This window comes from Perognathus longimembris, chromosome 6 (assembly GCF_023159225.1).
Source record: "Perognathus longimembris pacificus isolate PPM17 chromosome 6, ASM2315922v1, whole genome shotgun sequence".
Taxonomy (NCBI): Eukaryota; Metazoa; Chordata; class Mammalia; order Rodentia; family Heteromyidae; genus Perognathus; species Perognathus longimembris.
This window is the reverse complement of record NC_063166.1, coordinates 65,065,187-65,088,315: the sequence shown is the minus strand read 5'-3', so window position 1 is coordinate 65,088,315 and position 23,129 is coordinate 65,065,187. Positions and strand designations below refer to the sequence as shown.

Here is a 23,129-nt window from a genome sequence, read left to right as displayed (position 1 = left end):
CTTCCAGGGCCTATGCGTGAGTCACTGTCACTACAGCACCATGGCTGGCAGCAGGGTAGCTGCTGGAGATGGACTTGGTCAGACAAATGAGCTTTCAACTTGGACTCGAATCCAGGTTCTGTCTGGGATTGTGATGTGAGACACATGACTTCACCTGACAAAAACTCCCGAATCCCTCAACCGGTAATAGAGCTAGAACAACATCACAGGATTTCTGTTCCTATTAAAGGATGTAATACAGGCAAATGACTTAGTGTCTGGTTATATATGAGAGCCTAATTGGCCGCCCATACGAAAGCTCAAACTCTCCTTTTGTGGTGCTTTTGCCATTATACATGTGATCACAAGGTATTGATTCCCTCCAACATATAGAGACCCCTGGGGCTAGTGATAAGTCTGTCTTGGATCCCAACATAACCCTCCAGGGGTTGGAGAGACCTTCAGATTTCATTACCTGTATTCTACAGATGAAGAAAGTACAGTTCCGACACTGAGATCCCTGCCCAAGGACTCTTGCCTGCTCAGGACTCATTCCAACTCATGCGGGGAGCCTGGCAGCTCTTTCCTCTGTCCTCCAACACCGTACAGGCTTCACAGCCCTGGGTGCCAAGAAATGGAGTTACATGCACTGCCCAGGGCTTGAAAGTATCCACACATGGCAGAAAGCTAAGAGGAAACGGCACTGGCTAGAAAGAAAGCGGGGGTGGGATGAGGGAGGCTGGAGCTGAGCAGAGATACACACATGTGCTGTGCTTCTTCAGAGCCAGAGGTGGGGCTGGCCAGCAGGTGGATCCATGCCTATGCCCAGGGGTGAAGGATGGGGGAATGACTCACAGCCCCTCTGTGAGTTGGATCTGAAACCTGGCTTCTGAGCCAGCTCTGCTCCTCAACTCTGCTGTGATCTCAGCAGCTCACTTTTGCTCTAGAGACCTCAGTGTTCAGACCTAATATAAGGATGCTGAATTTTAGCCCTATTTTCCACAATGCCAGTTGAAACACATTAGTAAGCTATAAAATCAGCATAAGGATTAGCATTTTTTAAAAAATGAAATAATAGAGAAAACAACCATGTATATTCAACATAGTCAATAAGCATGGGTTATATTTTGTGAGATTTTGTGTTGACTACAGATCAGTATATTTGGGCACTCTATAAATGTATTTATTTATGGGAGCTCAAGCAAAGCTTTAAAAAGCCACTTATCTAGATGGGCTTGAACTCAGGGCCAGGGCTCATTCCCATAGCTTTTTCACTAAAGGTTGGTGCTCTACCACTTGAGCCACAGTCCAACTTCCAGTATTTTGACAATTAACTGGGGACAAGACTCTCATGGATTTGTCTGCCTAGGCTGGTTTCAAATCACAGTCCTCGGATATCAGCCTCCTAAGTAGCTAGAATTACAGGCCTGAGCCACCACTGCCTGGCTATTCCTAATGCTTCTGGCCACCAAATTTATCTGGGTTTTGTTGTTGCTGTGTTGCTTATCCCCATACCAAGAAATTCTTTAATTTCTTAGAGGATAGCAACTGGGCACCCTACCATGTAACTTAATTCTGACACTGTATGGAATTAGCACAGACTGTCTGTGTGCTCACCAACCTGGAAACTCTCCAACTCTATCCTTCTGGGATTTAATGGAGGCTTCATTACCTAGACAAGACTGATTAATTACATAGGCCTGATTGATTTGTTGATTTAATTAATGATTAATGACGCCCATTATAAGCCCATCTCCAGACCTTCTCCTCTCCCCGGAGATTAGGGGCTGAAAAGTCCCAGTCCTCACATGGAGTCATATTGTTGGTTCCCCTGAAAACCAGCTACCTGGAATCCCCTCGGCCACCAGTTACCTCACTAGCATAAAAGTCCCTCATAGGTGCAGGTGACTACACAGGAGGCTGAGGTCTAAGGATCCCAGTTGGAAGTGAGTCCAGGGAGAAAAAAACATGCTACTCTTATCTTCAAATAGCCAGCTAGAAGTAGAAGTATAGGTTGTGGTAGAGTGCCAGCCTTGAGTGAAAAAGCTAAGCAAGAGCACAAGCACCTGAGTGCAAACCCCAGTACAGGTGCACACGCACACACACACAGACATGAAGAAGACATCATTATTTCCATAATTCTGAATTTTCAGCGCCTCGAGCCAGGATCTAGTTTCAAAGTTGGGACTCTGCCATTCTCTCAGTGTAAGAGAACAGATGAAGCGCTTTGTCTCTCTGAGCCTTTGCTTCTAGTTGTCAGATTTCACCAAGGATGTACGTGAAGGATTCTGCCTGCAGTCAGGATCAACTGACACACTCCTCCTTGCACACGCTGCAACATGGGTTGCAGGGCTATGAGCTCAGAGATGAGGGTGCTCTTGGGTATGTCCTCATAGTCCTTCCAATCAAGAGTGAATGACCATGACCTGGACTTTTCTACCCCTCAGCTTCCTCATCTGTAAAACAGAGCGTTATGAATGCCAGCTCACAGCACTCACGGGCTAATGCCTGTAAAGTCTGGGGGTGATGATGGATACATCAATGCCCAGTAAACTTCAGCTAATGCTCTGATCCTCACCACCACAATCACGCCATGTCCAACCTATTGGGTCATGTAAAGTGCATCTCGTCTGCCTTCTGTTGGCGTCCCTGGTGGGAGAGGTGGTGTCTGACACAGCCAGAACAGAATGTATGACCTTTACAGAGCAAAAAAAGAGTGTGGGCCTGTTGGAGAGAAAGCAGATACTGTCCACAGATGCAGAATCTTATCCCTGAGCTTGGCAGAGGGTCACCTAGGAAAAGTCTCCTTGGGCTGGGAATATGGTCTAGTGGCAAGAGTGCTCGCCTCATATACATGAAGCCCTGGGTTCGATTCCTCAGCACCACATATATAGAAAAGGCCAGAAGTGGTGCTGTGGCTTAAGTGGCAGAGTGCTAGCCTTGAGCAAAAAGAAAGCAGGGACAGTGCTCAGGCCCTGAGTCCAAGGCCTAGAACTGGCGAAAAAAAAAAAAAAATCTCTTGTCCCAAAGAGTTCACAGTCTAGCCAAGCAAGAAGGATGCACACCCTTTAGGTCTCTGGAGAGGGGATCATTGCTCTTCTGTGGCTGTGACAGAAGCAAGGACATCAGTCATTCATCCTAGAGACCAATGGATTGTGTTTAGGGAGAATGAGCAAGGCAAGCCAGAGCTCCATGGTCTCCATTGCAAGACACCGTCCTTTTCATCATGAAAACAGAAGCCAATGTGGTTTGAAGAAAAATGGATGACGTAACATCTCATACCTAAGTCAAAGGAATAAGGTTTCTCAACAGCTCTATCTGAGCTAAATTCTTGTCACATTGTGGGATCTTTCATAAGCCCTGTGCAATTATGCTTCATCACTTCCACAATCATGGAGGAATATGGATGTTGAGTCACTGGTCCTTGGGGTCTTGCCAGGAATTTTAGGGGCCTCTGGTCTGCTTCTCTATACAGCTTTTTCCAGGGAGCATTTGAAAATGGCCCCTGGGCCATGGATTCTCCAACCTCTAGGGCTAGAATGGTGCTCAGACTCATGGTTCATTTCTCCAGCATCAGAGACCCAGACAAATACCAAAGGCCTTAGTAAATACAGAAGGTAAAGAACACATAGTCAATGTCAGCTAGGGACAAGAAAGCAAGTCAAGCTGAGCACTTATGGCTCACTCCTTTAGTGGTAGCTACTCAGGGGGCTGAGATCTAAGAATCATGGTTTGAAGCCAACCTGGGTAGGAAATTCCATGAGAGTCTTAGCTCCAATTGACTACAAAAAGCAGAAGTGGAGCTGTAACTCAAGTGACAGAGTACTAGTCTTGAGTGTAAAAGTTCAGAAACAGTTCTGAGGCCCTGAGTTTGAGCCCTAGTAGAAAGAAAGGGGTGGGGGGAGGGAGAGAAGGAAGGAAGGAAGGAAGGAAGGAAGGAAGGAAGGAAGGAAGGAAGGAAGGAAGGAAGGAAGGAAGGCAAGCCAAGCTCATGGTTGTGAGAGCAGTGTCCCCCTTCCCAGTTCTGTTGATGCTGACTGAATGCAGAGGCAAGGCCCCTGTGGAGATGTTTGGCTGTATGAAAGGACCGATGCTTCAATGATTTTGTGTCATGTAAACTCTGGAATCTGGGTCTGGAAAAAGCTGAATGGAAATAGGTCATGACCTTGTTGCTATGCAAGAAGGCTTTGGGTTTCTTGGGATTCCTTAGAGTTTGTCTGTGACCTTACTGCTCTCACCCTGTGGTTGCCTTCTTGGTCTCCAGCATCCCTTTCCCATACCACTACCCTCTACCCCCAAGGACTTCAGGTTCTCCTTTCCTCCCCACAGCGCTAGAGATCCAGAATGTCAACTGGCAGATAAACCCCAACCGGGGCGCGCATCACACAAGCATGTTCTCCAGCAGGGAGCTTCTTGTACGAAGAGGGCAACCCTTTGAGATCTTACTATACTGTAACCGAAGCCTTCAGTCTGGAGAAAGTCTGGATTTCATAGTCTCCACAGGTATCTACTTACTCCCCTTGGGGCTGGGAATATGGCCTAGTGGTAAAGTGCTCACCTCGAATACATGAAGCCCTGGGTTTGATTCTTTAGCACCACATATATAGAAAAAGCTGGAAGTGGCGCTGTGGCTCAAGTGCTAGTCTTGAGCAAAAAGAAGCCAGGGACAGTGCTCATGCCCTGAGTTCAAGCCCCAGGACTGGCAAAAAAAAAAAAAAACCTTACTCCCCTTCACACACACACACACACACACACACACACACACACACACACACACACACACACACATACACACAGGGGACTGGTGATCACGCTGAGATCACCTAGCTTTGGGTTCTCACACAGCTGGGCCATTGAGTCTGTGTTCCCTTGGGCAGGTGACTGCCCATCTCTGAGCCAGAAAGTCACTGTCTTCAAAGCATAATTCCGGCACTATAATGGGATATTTTCATTAAACAAAATCCCCCATGGGTTTTGGCCATTGTACTTCAACCTACTCCATCCTCCTCGGTCTGACCAACACCCTTTGCTTTTCTTTCTTCTCTGTCTTCTCTGACAGGGCCTCAGCCCTCAGAGTCTGCCAGAACGAAGGCTATATTCCCGGTCTCCAATGAAACAAGTAGAGGTGGCTGGACTGCCGTGCTCAAGGCCAACAATAACAATGTCCTCGCCATCGCCATCTCCAGTCCTGCCAATGCGCCCATAGGATGGTACACGCTGAGTCTTCAGATCTCCGCCAATGGCAGGGCCTCCTCTCTGAAACTTGGGATGTTCATATTGCTCTTTAACCCCTGGATGCAAGGTGAGTCTTTAACTCCACACTCGCGGCGGCAGTGATCTTAGCAATGTGTATGGAAAGGAGCTAGGGGGAAAGCTCTTCATAGGCTCAGGGTTGATTAGGGAGAGGCTGGGGGATCGGAAGCTCTCACTTAGCAAGCTGTGTGAGTCTGGCAGTCACTCTATCTCTCTGATCCTCAAATTCCTCCTTATTAAGAAGACATCCTGCTGTTTCCTGTGCAACTCTTACAGGGATCATATGAGCTCTTATACACAGCTCAGCATGGTTAATTATAAGGGACAACGACTGAAATATCATTCTCTAGTACGTCCAGTCCATCGCTTCCTGTCTGGAGGAACAAGCCTTGATCATCCCTGGGTCTCATTTTTAGGCTCTTACTTCCTCCTTGCTCCTCATTCTAGCCCCTAGTTTCCTCCATGAGAGCTGCAACAGGACAACCAAGACTTTATTCCATGGTAGAGGTTGGAAGACAGATGAAAAGTGGTCCTGGTTCTAACCCCCACATTAGTTTTCAGGAATGAGAGGGAAGACTGATCTTCTTGGTCCTGTGTGAGATTCTAGATCTTGCTATCTGCTTCTTCTTTTTTTTTAAATCCAACAGCGGATGATGTCTTTATGAGTAACCACGCTGAGAGACAAGAGTATGTGGAGGAAGATTCTGGCATCATCTATGTGGGCAGCACAAATCGAATTGGCATGGTTGGCTGGAACTTTGGACAGGTAAAAAGGTCATAAGAAGGCTGAGGGTAATGTCCCAGTAACACAGGAAGCTCAGAGGCTTGCCCCATAGAGAAGTTCTACTATTGCCTGCCCTTCTAGCCATTTATTTCTTCAGAAGATGTTTATTGAACACCTACTATGTGCCAGACCCCCAAAGTACACATTATAGATAACTAGAGATAGATAAGATCTTCTGCTTTGTGGGGATGGAGGGGGACTAATGGGCACACCTCACTTAATCAAGGTAATTTAGTATTATTGGTGCCACAGTATACAGCAAGTAGAAGACCCAAGGGAGATTCTCAGGAGAGTATCCTTGTTTCTGTTACTCATATCAGGTAAAAATGTGGTATGATATAAACTTGCTGCGTGCACTTGATTACCAACAGAGTCAAGAAAGTTCCCAGTGAGTGAAAACTGTCAGGGATACCCTTCCACTATTTATTTTTAGGAGATTAAGTGAAGGACATACCTTGCATGGCCAGGGGCCCTGGGATATCAGGAGTGGACAGGCAGGTACATAAACTACCCATCCCAGGCTTTCATTCTCTCTAGCCAAACTGAGCATGTCTTTTCTATGTTGGTTTATGTGTTAAATTTCATTAAAAGGAAGATAAAGGGGAAAAAAGAGTATAGAGAAATAGAGGTAGAGGTAGAAGGAGGGTTTTTTTTTTTGGTGGCATGGTTTGAGAAAGTCTTTTTAAGAAGGAGCTTTTGGCTGAGATCTGGAGGACTAAAATTCAAGGCCACACATTCACTAGAAGACATCTCCAAAATAACCAGCAAAAAGCAGGGCTAGGGGTATGGCTCAAGTGGTAAAACACCAACCCAGCAAGCGAGAGGCCTAGCATTCAAACCCCAGTATTGCTTTAAAAATTAAAAATTAATAAGTAAATAAAAAGGAGCTTTCAATCCAGAACCCAACAGAGACAAAGGAGTCTGCCAGAATCTTAGTGGAGAGCATTCTAGGCAGAAGGAAAATCAAATGCCAATATCTAAGTTACAAGCAGCTAGCGTGCAAAGTGATTCTACATGTGAAAGTAGCTTCAGATCTTTTTTTTTGTGTGGGGGGATGCTGGTCCTAGGGCTTGAACACAGGGCCTGGGCTTTGTATCTGAGCTACTTTTACTCAAGGCTAGTGCTCTACCACTTGATTCACTGCTCTACTTCTGGCCTCTTAAGTGCTTCATCAGAGATAAGAATCTCACAGACTTTCCTTCCTGGGCAGGTTTTGAATGTCAAGCCTCAGATCTCAATCTTCTGAGTTGTTGATAGGATTATGGCATGAGCCACCAGGGGCCAGCATATTTTATTTGTACAATGAGCCTCCCAGGAGTTTCAATGTGCTCAAGTTTGCAGTCAGAACTAGAAAAGGAAACTAAGATGACCTTGACCTGATTCCTCACTATTCAGGTGTAGAAATCAAAGTCAGAAAGGCTGAGCAACTTACTCCCAAGTCCCTATCAGCCAGGGGCTGATACACCATACTCCCTCCCGCTTGCTCTAGGGCAGTGGGGGTACAGGATCTTAATGGACATGAGTGCTCAGCTCAAGGTTACCTGTATGCTGTTCCTTAGCAGCTCTCAGGCCATAGAGTAAAAGGCCCTAGATAGGTCCTGTGGGTCTAACCTGTTTTCTTAATTAACTGACAATACCTGCCATTTCTTTCTTGTAATCTATGGCTCCACTCTGCACAGTATGAAGAAGATATCCTGAGCATCAGTCTCTCCATCTTGGATAAAAGTCTGAACTTCCGCCGTGACCCTGCTACAGATGTGGCCCGCAGAAATGACCCCAAATATGTTGGCCGGGTGCTGAGTGCCATGGTGAGTAGCAGGAGAAGGAGATAACTGGTTGTTCCAGCACTGGGTTAGGTACGTGCACTGCGCATACACTGTCTCAGGAGAGTACCCCCAAATGGCCAGGAATCCTCTAAGTTCAAGGGCTTGCCTGAGGCACAGGGTGAGTGACTCGGTCTAGGTGCTGTCCCTGAGCTCTTTTGCTCAACCAAGACTAGCACTCTACCACTCTGAGCCATAGCTCCACTTCTGAGTTTTTGGTGGTTAACCACAATCCTGAGATCTCAGCCACCTGCGGAGCTAGGAATACAGGTATAAGCCACTAGAATCTGGCCCTTTTAAAGTACTTTCTGCTGCTTGGTGAAGCCTGTCTCAGCAGAGATTAGATCTTGCCCTTGAAGTATCTGCAAGGGGAAGGATAGGAGGATGCAAAGCTCTGGTTCTGCTTTCTTGGGGCTTCCCTGGGAGGGCGGCATATCTCCTAGTCAGCCTGAGACCTTGACCTCTTTGGCTGTCCTGTAGCTCATCCACTGCATAAAGCACTGGAGTCAGAACAGGATGGTAGAACACCCGCTCACTCTCTAGATGGAGAGAGAAGCTCAGGAGCTCACTAACCAGCTCACAGTATGAGTCAAGCCACAACAAGTCCTCCCCCTGCCAGCTCAGAGCCTCTGGGCCATTCACCAGGGCCTCCCTGTCACATACACACACACACACACACACACACACACACACCATCTCCCTGAGGAATCTTGGATTTCACATTCAGTACGTAGAGGAGAATGCCTCCATCAAAAAGTGACCCATTGGGCTGGGGATATAGCCTAGTGGCAAGAGTGCCTGCCTCGGATACACGAGGCCCTAGGTTCAATTCCCCAGCACCACATATACAGAAAACGGCCAGAAGCGGCGCTGTGGCTCAAGTGGCAGAGTGCTAGCCTTGAGCGGGAAGAAGCCAGGGACCGTGCTCAGGCCCTGAGTCCAAGGCCCAGGACTGGCCAAAAAAAAAAAAAAAAAAAAAAAAAGTGACCCATCTCCTCAGAGTTCCACACTAAAAAGGTAAAAATCAAAGCGAGTTCTCGCGTTGTAATTTTTTTTTTTTTTTTTTTTTTTTTTTTTTTTTTTTGGCCAGTCCTGGGGCTTGGACTCAGGGCCTGAGCACTGTCCCTGGCCTCCTTCTGCTCAAGGCTAGCACTCTGCCACTTGAGCCACAGCGCCACTTCTGGCCATTTTCTGTATGTGGTGCTTGGGAATCGAACCCAGGGCCTCATGTATATGAGGCAGGCACTCTTGCCACTAGGCCATATCCCCAGCCCATCGCGTTGTAATTTTTTATAACTTTAATAATTACCCTGAACAGTCATTTCTTTGTACTTTGGTTTATGGTTTAGGCAGGTCATGGTTTCTTGTTTCTTTTTCTTTTTTCAAATGGTATTTGAGATTTGAATCCAAGGCCTCACACATGCTAGACAATCCCTCTATCACTAGCCCTTTGATTTTTATTTGTTGTCGAGTTAGTCTTTCTACCTTTTCTTGGACTGGTTTCCAACTGTGCTCTTCCTGTCTCTGCTTCCTAAGTAGTTGAGATTATAGGTGTAATACTACCAGGCTCAATGTTGATCTCTTGTACAATGAGACAACCTCTCAGCCACGTGATGAATACCTGTGCTTCATTCTGGAGAGCTTCTTGGAGTGAGTTGGGTCTGAAATAAAGCAGGACATGAGAGGGGTGAGCCCAGAAATCAGCCAAGACTAGAGCACCCAGGAAAACACGTAGAGAGGAAGAGAGACAGATCTAAAAAAAAAAAAAAAAAAAAACAGTGATCTTGAGCCCAGTGCCACTTGAGAAACTGAGGCTCTGTCCCCCAGAGACAGTGGGCGAGGCCAGCCTGGCTCCCACAGCTGCTGACTCACTCTCTGCCTGGGGCCAACCCACTCTATCTGGGAGCCAATTTCCTCTGCTGCACCTCCCTGATGCTCTCTCCAGACCTCCCTGTTGGGCTGGGTCCGAGCTAATTATGACCTGTGCAGGGCTTTGAAATGCTCAGCTTTCAGCCAGAGATGACCCTGCTGATTACCACTTCCAAGGCTGGAGCACCTGTGACTCAGGAACTGGGGAGAGGCTGAGCTTCTCCATCTTGGAGAAGGCCCCAGCTCGCCTGATCCTGGGAAGATAGGCACAGGTCCTCCTGGAAAAGGCCCAGAGATCACCATGAGGCTGAAGGGTCAGGGAGAACTGGGCCCAGGATCTTTCTGTATCCAAACTGTCCTCTTTCATAGGCCCCCACCCTTCTTGGGGCTTCAAAGAGATGGAGAGGAGCTCACGGCCTCTCATTGTATACTTGGGGTAAATGACAACATTTCCTAGGCTAGAAGCGTGACCAATGGGGAGGCACCTGAGGATGTATCAGATCCTCACTTTAACTGTCTTGCATGGTGAAGAAATAGTCCCAGAGAGGAGACTTAACTTGCTCATCATCACATAGCAGACCCATGGCAAGGCAACACTGAGAACCTGAGGTGGGCCTTTCTCTTTCCTGTTTGATGGGGGGGGCAGGGGTCAAAATCCAGGCCTGTCACATACTAGGCAAGTGAGCCATATTCCCAACTCTCTCTTAACTTTTTATTAAGGGAAAGGTCAGACTTGCCCAATAGTAGAGAGCAAAGTATAATAAAGTCCTGTATGTCCATTACTAGCCTAAGCAATCACCAGCTCAGGGCTCATTTTATGTCATCTCTGACCCTCTCCCCCACAGAATAATTGAGAAATCTGACAATCCATCCTTTGATATCCCATAAACATTCCCACGTGTGTTTCTAAGACAGTAGCACTCAGGTCTTGGGTTCCTTCCATGCATGTTGTGTTCTAGAACTGTATCTTTCATGGAATGAGTGAATGAATGAATGAATGAATGAACAAGTGATGAATGGACAAATGAATGAATGAACAACAATATTCCACCTTCATTCTTTCCAAGCAGAAGGTAGCTACTAAAATTCTAAATTAATCTCTTTAGCAGACTGGCACACCCATGAAGAATTTTAAGCCATGGACTCCAAACGATCAGCCTGAATTCTTTTGGAATTCTTTCTTACAAGACCTCTGCAAGCTGGACATTTTTTTCTTCCTTCTTTTTTGTGTGGGTACTGGGCCTTGAACTCAGGGCCCGGTTGCTCTTCCTCGGCTCTTTTACTCAAGGCTTTACCACTTGAACCATACCTCCACTTCTGGCTTTTGGCTGGTTAATTGAAGATTTTTTTTTTAAAGTTTCATAGACTTTCCTGCCCAGGGTGGCTTTGAACCATGATCCTTAGATCTCAGCCTCCTCAACAGCTAGGTTTACAGTCATGAGCCACTAGTACCTAGCTTCAAGCTAGACTTTAGACCTTGCCTTGTCACTCACAAGCTGTGGCCTCTCTTTGTTCCACGTCAGCTTGCAGCACATTTACCCAAAGCACCTCTATACTTACAAATGACTCAGTATCCCTAAGGGATTGCTGTTAGAATATCATCACAGAGGAGTCTACTCTGGGTTCTTCATTCATCCCCCCACCTATCCTGTTTAATTCAGCAAATGGCTCTTGTAGCAAAGGCATGGTGCTGATTCACTTCTGGGCTAATTCCGTCCAGGTCAATAGCAATGATGACAACGGTGTGCTAGCTGGGAACTGGAGTGGCAGTTACACAGGTGGCCGGGACCCAAGAAATTGGAATGGCAGCGTGGAGATTCTCAAGGAATGGAAAAAAAATGGCTTCAGGCCAGTCCGATATGGCCAGTGCTGGGTCTTTGCCGGGACCCTCAATACAGGTACGTTGGCCGGGTCAGTGGGCAGTTCGTGAGGTAGGCTGGAGTGGCCATCTCTACCCCACACTCCACGTGTCCTCACACCGGCTTTGCCTTGCAGTGCTGCGGGCCTTGGGGATTCCCTCCCGTGTGATCACCAACTTCAACTCAGCTCACGACACAGACAGAAACCTCAGCGTGGATGTGTACTACGATGCCATGGGAAACCCCCTGGACAAGGGCAGTGACAGTGTGTGGTAAGTGTCGGGCCTCTCTCCTGGGCTCTGAGCAGCTTCTTGTTCTCACCTTCACCTAGGACCCCCCTCCACAGCAGAGTCAGAAGGGAGCAACATGGCAGCCATACATGCTTTAGAATGGAAGCGCAGCTGTCTTGCTAACCAGGACCCAGAACACCTCTCTCTCCCCCACAAACCCCTCCCTTCTCCCTCTCTCCCTCTTTCCCTTCCTCTCCCTCTCTCTCCTGCCAATCCTGGGGCTTGAACTCAGGGCCTTGTGCTTGTTGCTTAGCTTTTTCCCTCAAGCCTGGCATTCTACTACTTAAACGACACCCTCATTCCTGGCTTTTTGGTTGCTAGTTGGAGATCAGAGTTCTCAAATTTGTCTGCATGAACTGGTTTTGAATCAGGAGCCTCAGATCGCAGCTTCTTGAGGAGCTCAGGTTACAGGTGTGAGCCACAGCACCTCATCTCAGTGGTCTGTTTTGCTTGCTGCTCTCAGAAGGGTCCGGTCCCACAAAGGACCCGCCCTCAAAGTCCACAGAACCACTCAGAGTTGCTCGGATCCAGCAGGCCTGGTACTATTTTGGAAGAAGAAACAGCTGAAGCTGTTGCTTTTCCAGGAAAACATATAAATGTATCTCATTTCGGGCCACCTATGTGACTCAAGGGCTTTCTTAACTAGACTGAGATAAGCAACAGATACTCTCTTAACAAAGCTATACTTATGAACCTTGGCTGTCAGAATAAAAAGCTATAAGCTTATTCTGGACTCTAGATAAAAAAAATTTAATTGTATTTGAGCATTGTTTATTGTTGAATATAAATATGCCATGGGCAAATATATATCTACATGTACACACACGCACATATATATATAATTTATAATAGATAGTAACTGAAGAGTATTATATAAAACTTATGCATAGAGTAGGATATATACACCAAAATATTTATTTAAGGTTATTACTACTATTTAAAGTTAAAGCATATGCCAAGTTATAACCAACTGACAATTTAAAATGATGTCACTATTTATACCTGCACCTAGGTACCTTGTGTTTCTCTGTGTGAAATGTCACACACATGCTCATAATCTATTGTTATAATCCATTTCAAAGGATGTACACACATAATTTCTCACAAGCATGTGTGTGCCTAGGCAATCTTAAAGCCAACGTCATCTCTCAACCTTGAGGTGGCCTATATAAAATATTCTTTATTATTTCTCATTGCCATATTAAGGCCTGACTTTTCTGAAATGTGCTTACTCTATCTTAATGGAACAAAGTGAAAAAATATTTAATAGAAAAAGCTATTAATACAAATAAATAATAACCATACACTCCACACACACACACACACACACACACACACACACACACACCATGGAGGAGAGCTTGTATAATTCTCCTTAAGAGAAATTCTGTTCTTAAGAGAGAAAGCTTTTTTTCTTTTCTTTCCCATTCTGCACATACCCATCTTTCTCTCTAATGACAGCACTATTTGTGGTGATGAGATACTAATGAGTGTCTCTTCTAATCCCTAGCTTTTTTTTTTTTTACTGTGGTGGGAGTGATGGTGGTAGTCTGAAATCCCATAGCAACCAATTCTGAATATGGGAACAATGCTAGTTTCCTTCACAAAAGTTGCTGATCGCCAGGTGCCAGTGGTTCACACCTGTAATCTTAGCTACTCAGGAGGCTGAGATCTGAGGACCATGGTTCAAAGCCAGCCCAGGTAGATAAGTCCCCATGAGACTCTTATCTCCAATTAATCACCAGAAAACCAGAAGTGGAACTGTGGCTTAAAGTAGTAGAGTGCTAACCTTAAGCAAAAGAACTCAGGGATGGCACCTAGTCCCTGAGTTCAAGCCCCAGGACAGACAGAACAAAAGAAAAAGAGCTGAGCTGATTGATACACAAGATGGCTGATCCTTTTAGGAATGCCCCCAGTAGGTAAACCCTTCTATGATGAGCCTATAACTGCAAGGAGACCAGAAAGCTTAGGACTCATCTCTCTAATGAAGTTGTTTAATGATGCTATTAAGGGACAGAGGCTGCTTAGCAACCAAGACTCAGTGTAGGACGTGCCCAGCGAATGACAGCAAGTGCTGTGGGAACCCAGAAAGGAAATCCTCAAGGCGAAAGGGAGTCTGTGACACAGGAAAGTTGAATTAGAACCCAAGTCTCTTGGTTACTGGCTCACACTAATCATCTCCCATCAGCTTAATAATTCATTCCCAACATAACAATCAATCACCTTTGGGGCAAGTAGGGCCCAATGAAGACATTCCTGGGGTTGATGCCAGGCCATTGCTGTTGGCCTGGTAGAAGGGAGGGTGCCAGGTCTTGAAGCTCTGGTTGTCCCCACAGGGCCTGTCACCCTCACTCTCCCACTCCCTTTTCCAATCCCATCACAGAACACAGTAGAGCCAGTGGCCACTCCCTTCCCCATGCCTGGACACCTGTGCCTGGGAAACTAGCCTGAGATTATGGGGACAGGACATCCTGAGCAGCCCAGTGGGGGACTTGTGAAAGCTTCCTCACCTTTCTGGCCCCAAGTTTCTCCATCAATGAAATATGAGGGTTGGCCTAGAACTCCATAATCCTTTCAATCCCTTACCAACGTGACTTCTTTATTTTCTGCAGCTCCAACCCACCCTACTCTTGGGGTGAGAGTGACCCCCTCCCTGGGGGAGCCATGCCTCTTCCACATTAAATCCACCCAGAAGGGGAGCTGAACCAGGGTTATTTTTGGCCTGGAGTAAAGCTACTGATCTAGTTATTATAAGGGCACCCTAGATTTGGACAGAAACCCTCTGGTCTGAATCTTTGTGTATTCCAAATGGTACAAACTTTGGAACTGTCCAGATCTGCCTAAAGTAACAAAAGGGAAGGTCAAGTGGATATGCTTAGTAAGAATACGAAAATGCTGGGGCTGGAAATGTGGCTTAGTGGTAGAGTGCTTGCCTAGCATGCATGAAGCCCAGGGCTCAATTCCTCAGCACCACATACACAGAAAAAGCCAGAAGTGGAGCTGCAACTCAAGTGGTAGAGTGTTAGCCTTGAGCAAAAAGAAGCTCAGGGATAGTGCCCAGGTCCTGAGATCAAGCCCCAGGACTGGCAAAAAAAAAAAGAAAGAAAAAAAAGAGAATATGAAAATGCTTAGATACTAAGAAAATGCTTAATAACAATAATAGCCACAATAAATTGTGTGTGTGCGTGTGTGTGTGTGTGTGTGTGAGAGAGAGAGAGAGAGAGAGAGAGAGAGAGAGAGAGAGAGAGAGAGAGAGTGCTGGTACTGAGAGGACTTGAACTCTGGGCCTTACTTTCTCCTTGGCTTTTTTCTTTCCACTCAAGGCTGGCACTCTAGTACTTGAGCCACAGCTCAACTTCCAGCTTTTTGCTGGTAAATTGGAGATAAGAGTCTCACAGACTTTCTTGCTTGGGCTGGTTTCAAACTGAGGTCCTCAGATCTCAGCCTCCTGAGTAGCTAGGATTACAAGTGTGAGCCATCAGTAGCCTAGATAGCAGTGAATAATTTGCTGAGCCAATGTTGTAGGTACTGAGAACATTTCCACTTATTCCTAACAAATGATGAGGAAGGCGCAATAGTTATCACCCCATCTTACAGATGAGAGAACAGAGGGCCAGAGAGACTGAATAACTCATCCAAAAGCACATAACTAAAAGACAATGGGGATGGGATTTGAACTCAGGAACGTTTATAAACTACAAAGCATCAGAGACAGACCAGAGAATGTTGCTATTTGTGTGTGTATGCACGTGTGCATGAATGTGTGCCACTCCTGGGGCATGAGCTCAGGGCCTGGGTGCTGTCCCTGACTTCTTTTGCTTAATGAAGGCACTCTACCACTTGAGCCACAGCTCTGAGTTCAAGTCCCATGACCAACAAAACAAAACAATTAAAAATACTTTGTTGGTCTGCCCAGAGGAAATTTTTTATTATGACCCTTTTTTCCACAATAATAGAAATTTTCAAAATTAATAAAAAAGAAAACCCATGTTTCATCCTATTGCTTACATATTTTTAACGTTTTCTGTTTTCTACCCAACTTCTACTAGTTGTCGGTTGTAGAATTGAGATTATGCATTTCTCTAGGTTTGAGTGTGAGACAGAACATAAACTAGACATATTCTACTTCCTACTACTTCCTATAGTAGTATAGTCACACTATAAAACAACCTCTCCAGACCTATAATCATTTTCGGGGTGGGGGGGGTGCTTTGTCAGTTGTGGGGCTTGAACTCAGGGCCTGGGCACTACCTGAACTCTTTTAGCACTCTACCACTTTAAGCCACCGCGCCACTTCCGGTTTTCTGGTAGCTCATTGGAGATAAGAGTCTCACTGCCTGGGCTGGCTTCCAACTTCAATTCTCAGATCTCAGCCTCCTGAGTAGCTAGGATTACAGGCCACCAGTGCCTGTCTAATTCAGGATTTTGGTTAAATATATTATAAGCATTTATTCCACATGATTAAGTAGTCTTCAAAATGAGATTAGTTTAAATGAGACATAATGCATTATATGTTTGAGCTATTATTTCTTTCCCTACTAATACTTACGAGATGGATTTCTCTTTTTTGTTCTTTTTGCCTGGACTTGAATTTTCTTGCTGTGAGATCTTGGTCATCATTTAATTTTTGCCTCCCACAGTTTACAGAATTGTCAAATGAGAGTAGTAATTATTTCCACCTTGTATGGCATTAAGGATTTAATGAACTAATTAATATGGGAGTTGGTGGGGAATCTCAGTGGTAGAATGCTTGCCTCACATAGACAAGGCCCTTGGTTCAGTCTCTAGCACCAGCACCACACAAAACAAAGCAAAACAAGAAAAATACCTAAGGCAGTTAGAACATTTGACTTTCTATGCCATCGCTTACTTTGTTAGCCATTAACAGTTACATATAGTCATAATTTTAAAATATTTACTTCTTCTCTAATTATAAATGTAATGAATAATGTAATCCTCATTATAAAAATTAAAACATAACAGAAATAAATTATGTACAATTTATTTCATATGCACTGTATACATAGCATATGCTAGACTGTTGGTCATGGCTAAGACAACAGAATTATTGGAATCTAACTTTCTCTTATTTTTCCCCCTAGTACTGAGAATTGAACTCAGGGCTTTCCTGCTTTTGTTTGTTTGTTTGTTTTTCACTCAAGGCTGGCACTTTGCCACTTGAGTCACAGCCTCACTTGTGGCTTTTCCTGAATAATTAGAGATAAGAGTCTCATAGGTTTTTCTACTTGGGATGGCTTTGAAATGTGATCCTCAAATCTTAGCTTTCTAGGTAGCTAGGATTACAGGGCATGAGCCATTGGCATCCTGCCCGTCATTTGATTTTTTAACTAAGAATTTTTTATTTTCATCTTACTTTAGACACTAATTGCAAGCATGTTTTGTTTTATTTGGGGTTGTTGTTGTTGTTGTTTGACTTGTTTTGTGGAGTGTTTTGTTTCTTTGTTTTAGAGGATAAGTAGCCCAAGTTAACCTGGAACTAATTCTCTTGCCTCAGCCTCATGAGTGCTGGAATTACAGGAATAGACCTCTACTTGATTTCCTTACTTCATAGTATAGCTCAGATATCTTTATGTGTAAATACTAAATGGATTTTGCTTGTGATTTTTGTTTTAAGTCCTGGGACTTGGACTCAGGGCCTGAGCACTGTTCCTGGCTTCTTTTTGCTCAAGTCTAGTGCTCTACCACTCGAGCCACAGCTCCACTTATGACCTTTTTGATGGTTCATTGGATAAAAGAGTCTTGCTCTCCTGCGCAAGTTGGCTTTGAACAGCAATCCTCAGATCACAGCTTCCTGAGTAGCTAGGATTACAGGCATGAGCCACCAGTGACTGGCTTGCTGGTTACTTGTCTCTTGTTTGATGGTCTCTTATGATGGCTGTGCTCCAGTGCCTGTATTTCCTTATCAGTGAGCTTTTCTGCCAACATGTTTTTGCTCTTACAAAGAAAGCTGAGGTGAGCATCTCCTCACGCATGCCTGGCTCTCCTGCCAATTTTTCTGTAGGAGACATTCCTAGATGTGGAAATACTGGCTCAGTGAGTATGTAAAAAAAAAATTTAAGCCTTTCATACACCTTGCCCAATTGCCCTCCACAAAGGTCAGACCAATTTAAACTCCCACTATGGCTTGTTTTCCCACCTGGAAGGGAATACAACAAAGCAGACCATCATGTCCTAATCTCTGTCATCTAATTAAGTGTCACCCACCACATCCTTGTTATCATTTCTCTTTGTCATTTTAATTTTCTTTTGATAGTCATGAGGCTAAAGCTATTGTCATATGTTCGCAATCATTAGTATTTCATAGGAAAATTACCTGTTCATTACCCTTTATTTGGTCCATTTTCCTTTCATGTCTTGTTTTTGTTGACTTGTGGGTTCTTTATAGTGTTTAAATAGTAAACCTCTGTCAAGTATTTATGTTGCAGCTATTTTCTCTGCTTTTTAGGCTTTCTTTATACCTTTTTTTCCCTCTCTTTCTTATTTTCAGATTGGCTAATTTCTGCTAATCTGTCTTCAAGTTTGCTCTTTCCTTTAACCATCTTTCTTCTACTTATAATTTTGTCCATTAAGCAATTTAGTTTTTTTAAGGTTTTATTATAAAACTGATGTACAGAGAGGTTACCGTTTCATACGTTAGGCATTGGATACATTTCTTGTACTGTTACCTCCTCCCTCATTCCTCCCTCCACCTAGACTTTAAAAGAAAATGTTTTACAGCTGAAATTTTCCATTTAGGACAGATGTTGGTGGCTCATGTCTATAATCCTAACTACTTAGGAAGCTGAGATCTGAGGATCAGAGATCAAAGCCAGCCTTGGCAGGAAAAGTCCATGAGACTTTTTTCTCTAATTAACCACCCCAAAGCAGAAAGTGGAGCTGTAGTTCACATGTAATTCAAGCCCCAGGACCACACACCACACCACACACACACACACACACACACACACACACACACACACACACGGATGTACATTTTACTGTTTTGTGTTTTTTCTTATTTATCTGTTGAGTTCCTCTCCATTCTTTCATGATGAGCCTATTTCCCCCTTTATTTCATTGAACCCACATGTAACAGCTGCTTTTAGAGGTCCACAAGTTCCAACATCCTGATTATTTTAGGGTTCCTCTCTGTTGATATTCATCTTTCCCCTCAAGGATCAGCCACACTTCTCGTTTTGAGTAGCTTTAATTCTGCCTGAGACCTGTAGATGTGTCTGCATTCCATTGTTTTGTGTTCACCTTGGGACACCTCAGTCTACACGCTGTCACTTTGTGTGGTAGGCAGCATGTCCAACTTCAGGCCATTTCTTCCTTCTCTACCAGCATTTCCTATCGTCTCTGTCATACATGCATGTGTCTGGGGTAGCACAGACGTGCAGGCAGTTTATAGATAAGTTTGGGATTCTTCAGAAAACCTCCAGCCCTCTCCAGAGGCCCTGGCTAATCGAAGCTCTGTTCCCTGGCTCCTTGGGTCAGAAAGATGTGGGCAGGCTGGCTGGCTCCATTTACCACCCTGTGCTTTTCCCTGATTTTTGACCCATCCTTAGGGCAAAGTCACAAAAGTGCAACTTGCCTCATGCTAGATACTTCTGCCAAGGGTTGACTTCCCCTAAGCTTTCTGGCTCTATTCACTTTCTGTTTTCTATTTGGTCTATATTTTCTGTTTTTCTGCTTTCCATTTTGTCTTCCTGTTTTCTTTCTTTTTCTAATTTTTTTTCCCCAGAGTTCACTGTTACAAAGCATTTCTCTCTTTTAGGGCTTCATCCTTCACACCCCAAACGCACCTACAGGGCTTTTCTTCACTGGCTTGCTTCTATGGACAGTGTTGGTACCATTTCAGTGGGGATAGAGACAAAAAGAGGGGTGAACTAGGCATGGAATGAGTGAAACTGGCAAATTGATGGTGCCCACAGTGACAGAGGGTTGTGTCCCCACACACAGGGACACAAGACAAAGCTGCTAATGAAGAATATTTCAGAACCAGTCTCCATCATTCCCCAATTCAGCTCTCAGGCAACAGATCGTGTGGCTCTTAGCCAGACTTGTCATCCGCCTTCAGCCCCACTCCTCAGCCTACACCAGTACGGAAGTGTCCCCTGCAAGGCACAGAGAGAAAGCTGCGTGGGTTTCCCTGCTGGAAGGCACCTGGCACCTCCTGACTCATTCTCCTCCTCAGAAGGCAGTAGACCAGGGTGGACAAAGTGTTGACTTTGAAGATAGGCATCCCTGGGTCCAGACTTTGACTCTGCCATGACCTTGATCCTCAGTTTCCCCTTTCATGAAAGAGACCTACACATAGTACCCATTTTACAATCCTAGGCAGATTTCTATGAGACGATGCTCAACAAGGCTTGACACAGTAGCTGACTTGAGGAAGATCAGGGCAGTGTACTGCCAGATCAGAGAAGCCATGTCATGTGACTCACTAACCATGTGGCCTTCTGTCTGCAGGAATTTCCATGTCTGGAATGAAGGCTGGTTTGTGAGGACTGACCTGGGCCCCTCATACAATGGATGGCAGGTGTTGGATGCTACGCCACAAGAGAGGAGCCAAGGTAACCCTCTGCCAGCCTTTGCTCTGGGCTTGGCTCTCTGCCATGAGCCTCTGCATTATTTATAGCCCGGCAGGCAGCCACCCAAAGCCTTCCCCAGCTCTGAAATGCATGATGGGATTCACACAAAGAAAAATATCTGAATAATACATTTCTCCTCCCAGTTTTGCTCTGCTCAGAGCTGCTGTTTAAATGAGGCCTTCTCTTCACCCACTTCAGTGGCTGCTGCCAGGTAGCAAGGGAAAGAAGCCTTTCTCAGCCAGTAATACTTTTATGTCACCATCTCCAGAAGCCAGTCGCTCCCCACACAGAAACCTCATTGGCTGCCCCTGGCCCTCTTCACTCTATAATGGGTCTCTAGGATTATGACCCGATTATGGCCTCTCTGCTCCCCTGTGTCCCCTGCCAGGCTAAGCTCCCCTTCAGGCAGACCACCTTGCCCCACCCCTCTTTAACTTTCTCTGCCATCAGGGCTGGGCCCCCAGGCTCTCTGGGAGTCTCTCCTGTTCCTCCTCTCACCACAAAAGCAGAGTGCCTTATCTACTACTGTCACTGTGAGTTATTTCTTCCCGACAGTAAAAAGATTTATAAAGCAATATAGATTTACAAGGATCTAGAAAGCACAGCTTTGGAAATTCAAGTGATTCTAAAAGAACTTGCAATAAAAATTAAGTCTTACCCTTCCCTTTATCACCCCTACCCCACGGATTTGGGGCTAAGGAGATGGTCTTCCAGATATTTTCTAAATCACTCTTTGCTAAACAAATTTTTTATTGCAACCATTAGTAGTTACAAAATCAAGATAGTAGGTTGTAAGCATCATTTTAAGATTGGTGTCGAGGGCTCATGCCTGTAATCCTAGCTACTCAGGATACTGAGATCTGAAGATAGAGGTTGGAAGCCAGCTTGGGTAGGAAAAATCCAAGAGGCTCTTATCTACAATTAATCACACACAAAGAAGCTGAAAGAGAAGCTATGGCTATGGCTCAAATGGTACAGCACTAGCCTTGAGCACAAAAGCTCAGGGATGGTGTCCAGGCCCTGAGTTCAAACCATAGGACAGGCATTTTAAAAAAGAAAAAAGGAAAGAAAATGGGATAGTAAATAAAAATAGCATAAAATATCAGCATCCCTTGGACCTAAGAAGACTATTGAGATGGGTGTGGTGATATCTACCTATAAACCCAGCTACTGGGGAGATGTAGGCAGGAAGATCCCAAGTATGAAGACAAATAAGGCAATGTTAGCAAGATTTTATTTTAAAAATAAAATAAAATACAAACCAAAGGGGTGTGCCATAGCTCAAGCAGTAGAGCTCTTGCCTAGCAAATATGAAGCTCTGGGTTCAATTCCCAGTACCACAAAAAAAAAAAACCCAAAAACTTAAGTAAACACAAATAGAATAATAGTCTTTCTGAAACACATATTTTACTTTCATTCAACTGGCTGCTTCCTGAGTAGAACACTGCCTTTTCTATCTATGTGTCTATCTGTCCATCTTTCTATTACCTAACTAAGCTACCAAGGCAAAGTCCTGGTGTAGGGAGGGGAAAAGGTCAGTGTTGGGAACTTGGAGGATCAAAGCAATAAACTCCCAGAGTAGAATGATTTGCAAAGGTTGTGGGAAGCTGCTGCCAGAGTGGAATTCAGGAATATTGCCCTCTTTGGGAAACAGAGTGACACAGTGGCTTGGCTCAGGTTGGGCACACAGTATGCACACTTAAGCCAGTCTTAGAGATGCTGGGCAGGTGTTTGGACAGATAGGTTTTGGGACGGGTGCTATTGTAGAATGGCGTCCAAGGGGGCTTGTCTGCAGAATGCCAGATATAGTTTAGATAGCTAGAGGCAGGAGGTTGGGATGGTGGAGAAGGAAGACTCTCACCCTACACAAACACACACACACACACACACACACACACACACACACACACACCACCCAGAGAAGCAGGTCTGGGTGGGGTGTTGTGTGGCTAGGCCTAACCTTCATAAATCTGCACCCAACCTCTGCATCCGGGCTACCAGGAGTGTTCCAGTGCGGCCCTGCTTCCGTGAACGCAGTCCGAGAAGGGGACGTGGACCTGAACTACGACATGATCTTCATTTTTGGGGAGGTGAATGCGGACCGGAGCACCTGGATCCTTGATGTCACAACAGGCAACCAGAAGCAGAACACCCTGGACACTGTCTCCATCGGGAAGTACATCAGCACCAAGGCGGTGGGCAGCAACTCTCGCATGGACGTCACGGACAAGTACAAGTACCCAGAAGGTAGGAGGGGCACTGAGGAAGTGGTGGCATCTGGGACTTGGTGATGAGTGGACAGCCTTGAGGGTGAAGAGAAAAGGGGGAAAAAACCTCATCCTCAGCTAGTTCTGCTCATGTGGTAGAATGGCTCCCTGCCTCCCAACAGTCCCTCCACTTTCAGTGGGGACAGAAGTGTCAAGAGCAGCTCCAGGCCAGGGGACAAACAGGGCCCAGGTAACTGTCATCCAGCTGTGTTCCCTTCTCAGTTACAAAACTAGAGTGCTAGCCCTGTGATTGAACATCAAAAGGAGAGACTTGTCCCTGGAAGGAGGTCCCCAAGAGAGATTTCTCCATCAGTCTCCTCCTATAAATTCCCAGGAACACAGGCAGAAAATAGCAGCCAAACAATGGAGGGATGTGGGCTTGCTATGTGTATTCAGAGGAAGCCATGAGAA

General features: G+C 45.3%; 1 protein-coding gene across 1 annotated transcript in view; it reads left to right on the top strand.

Annotated features, from left to right (window-relative positions):
* The first annotated feature begins 2,251 nt into the window (after nt 1-2,251).
* The window catches only part of Tgm3 (transglutaminase 3), a 31,342-nt gene continuing 10,464 nt past the window's right edge, over nt 2,252-23,129 (top strand). Inside the window, exons 1-9 of the mRNA XM_048349374.1 lie at nt 2,252-2,361; nt 4,244-4,482; nt 5,039-5,281; nt 5,880-5,998; nt 7,696-7,824; nt 11,429-11,606; nt 11,704-11,839; nt 20,330-20,433; nt 22,453-22,698. Of these exons, the coding sequence (XP_048205331.1) occupies nt 2,252-2,361; nt 4,244-4,482; nt 5,039-5,281; nt 5,880-5,998; nt 7,696-7,824; nt 11,429-11,606; nt 11,704-11,839; nt 20,330-20,433; nt 22,453-22,698 (1,504 nt within the window). The remainder of the gene's footprint in view (nt 2,362-4,243; nt 4,483-5,038; nt 5,282-5,879; nt 5,999-7,695; nt 7,825-11,428; nt 11,607-11,703; nt 11,840-20,329; nt 20,434-22,452; nt 22,699-23,129) is intronic.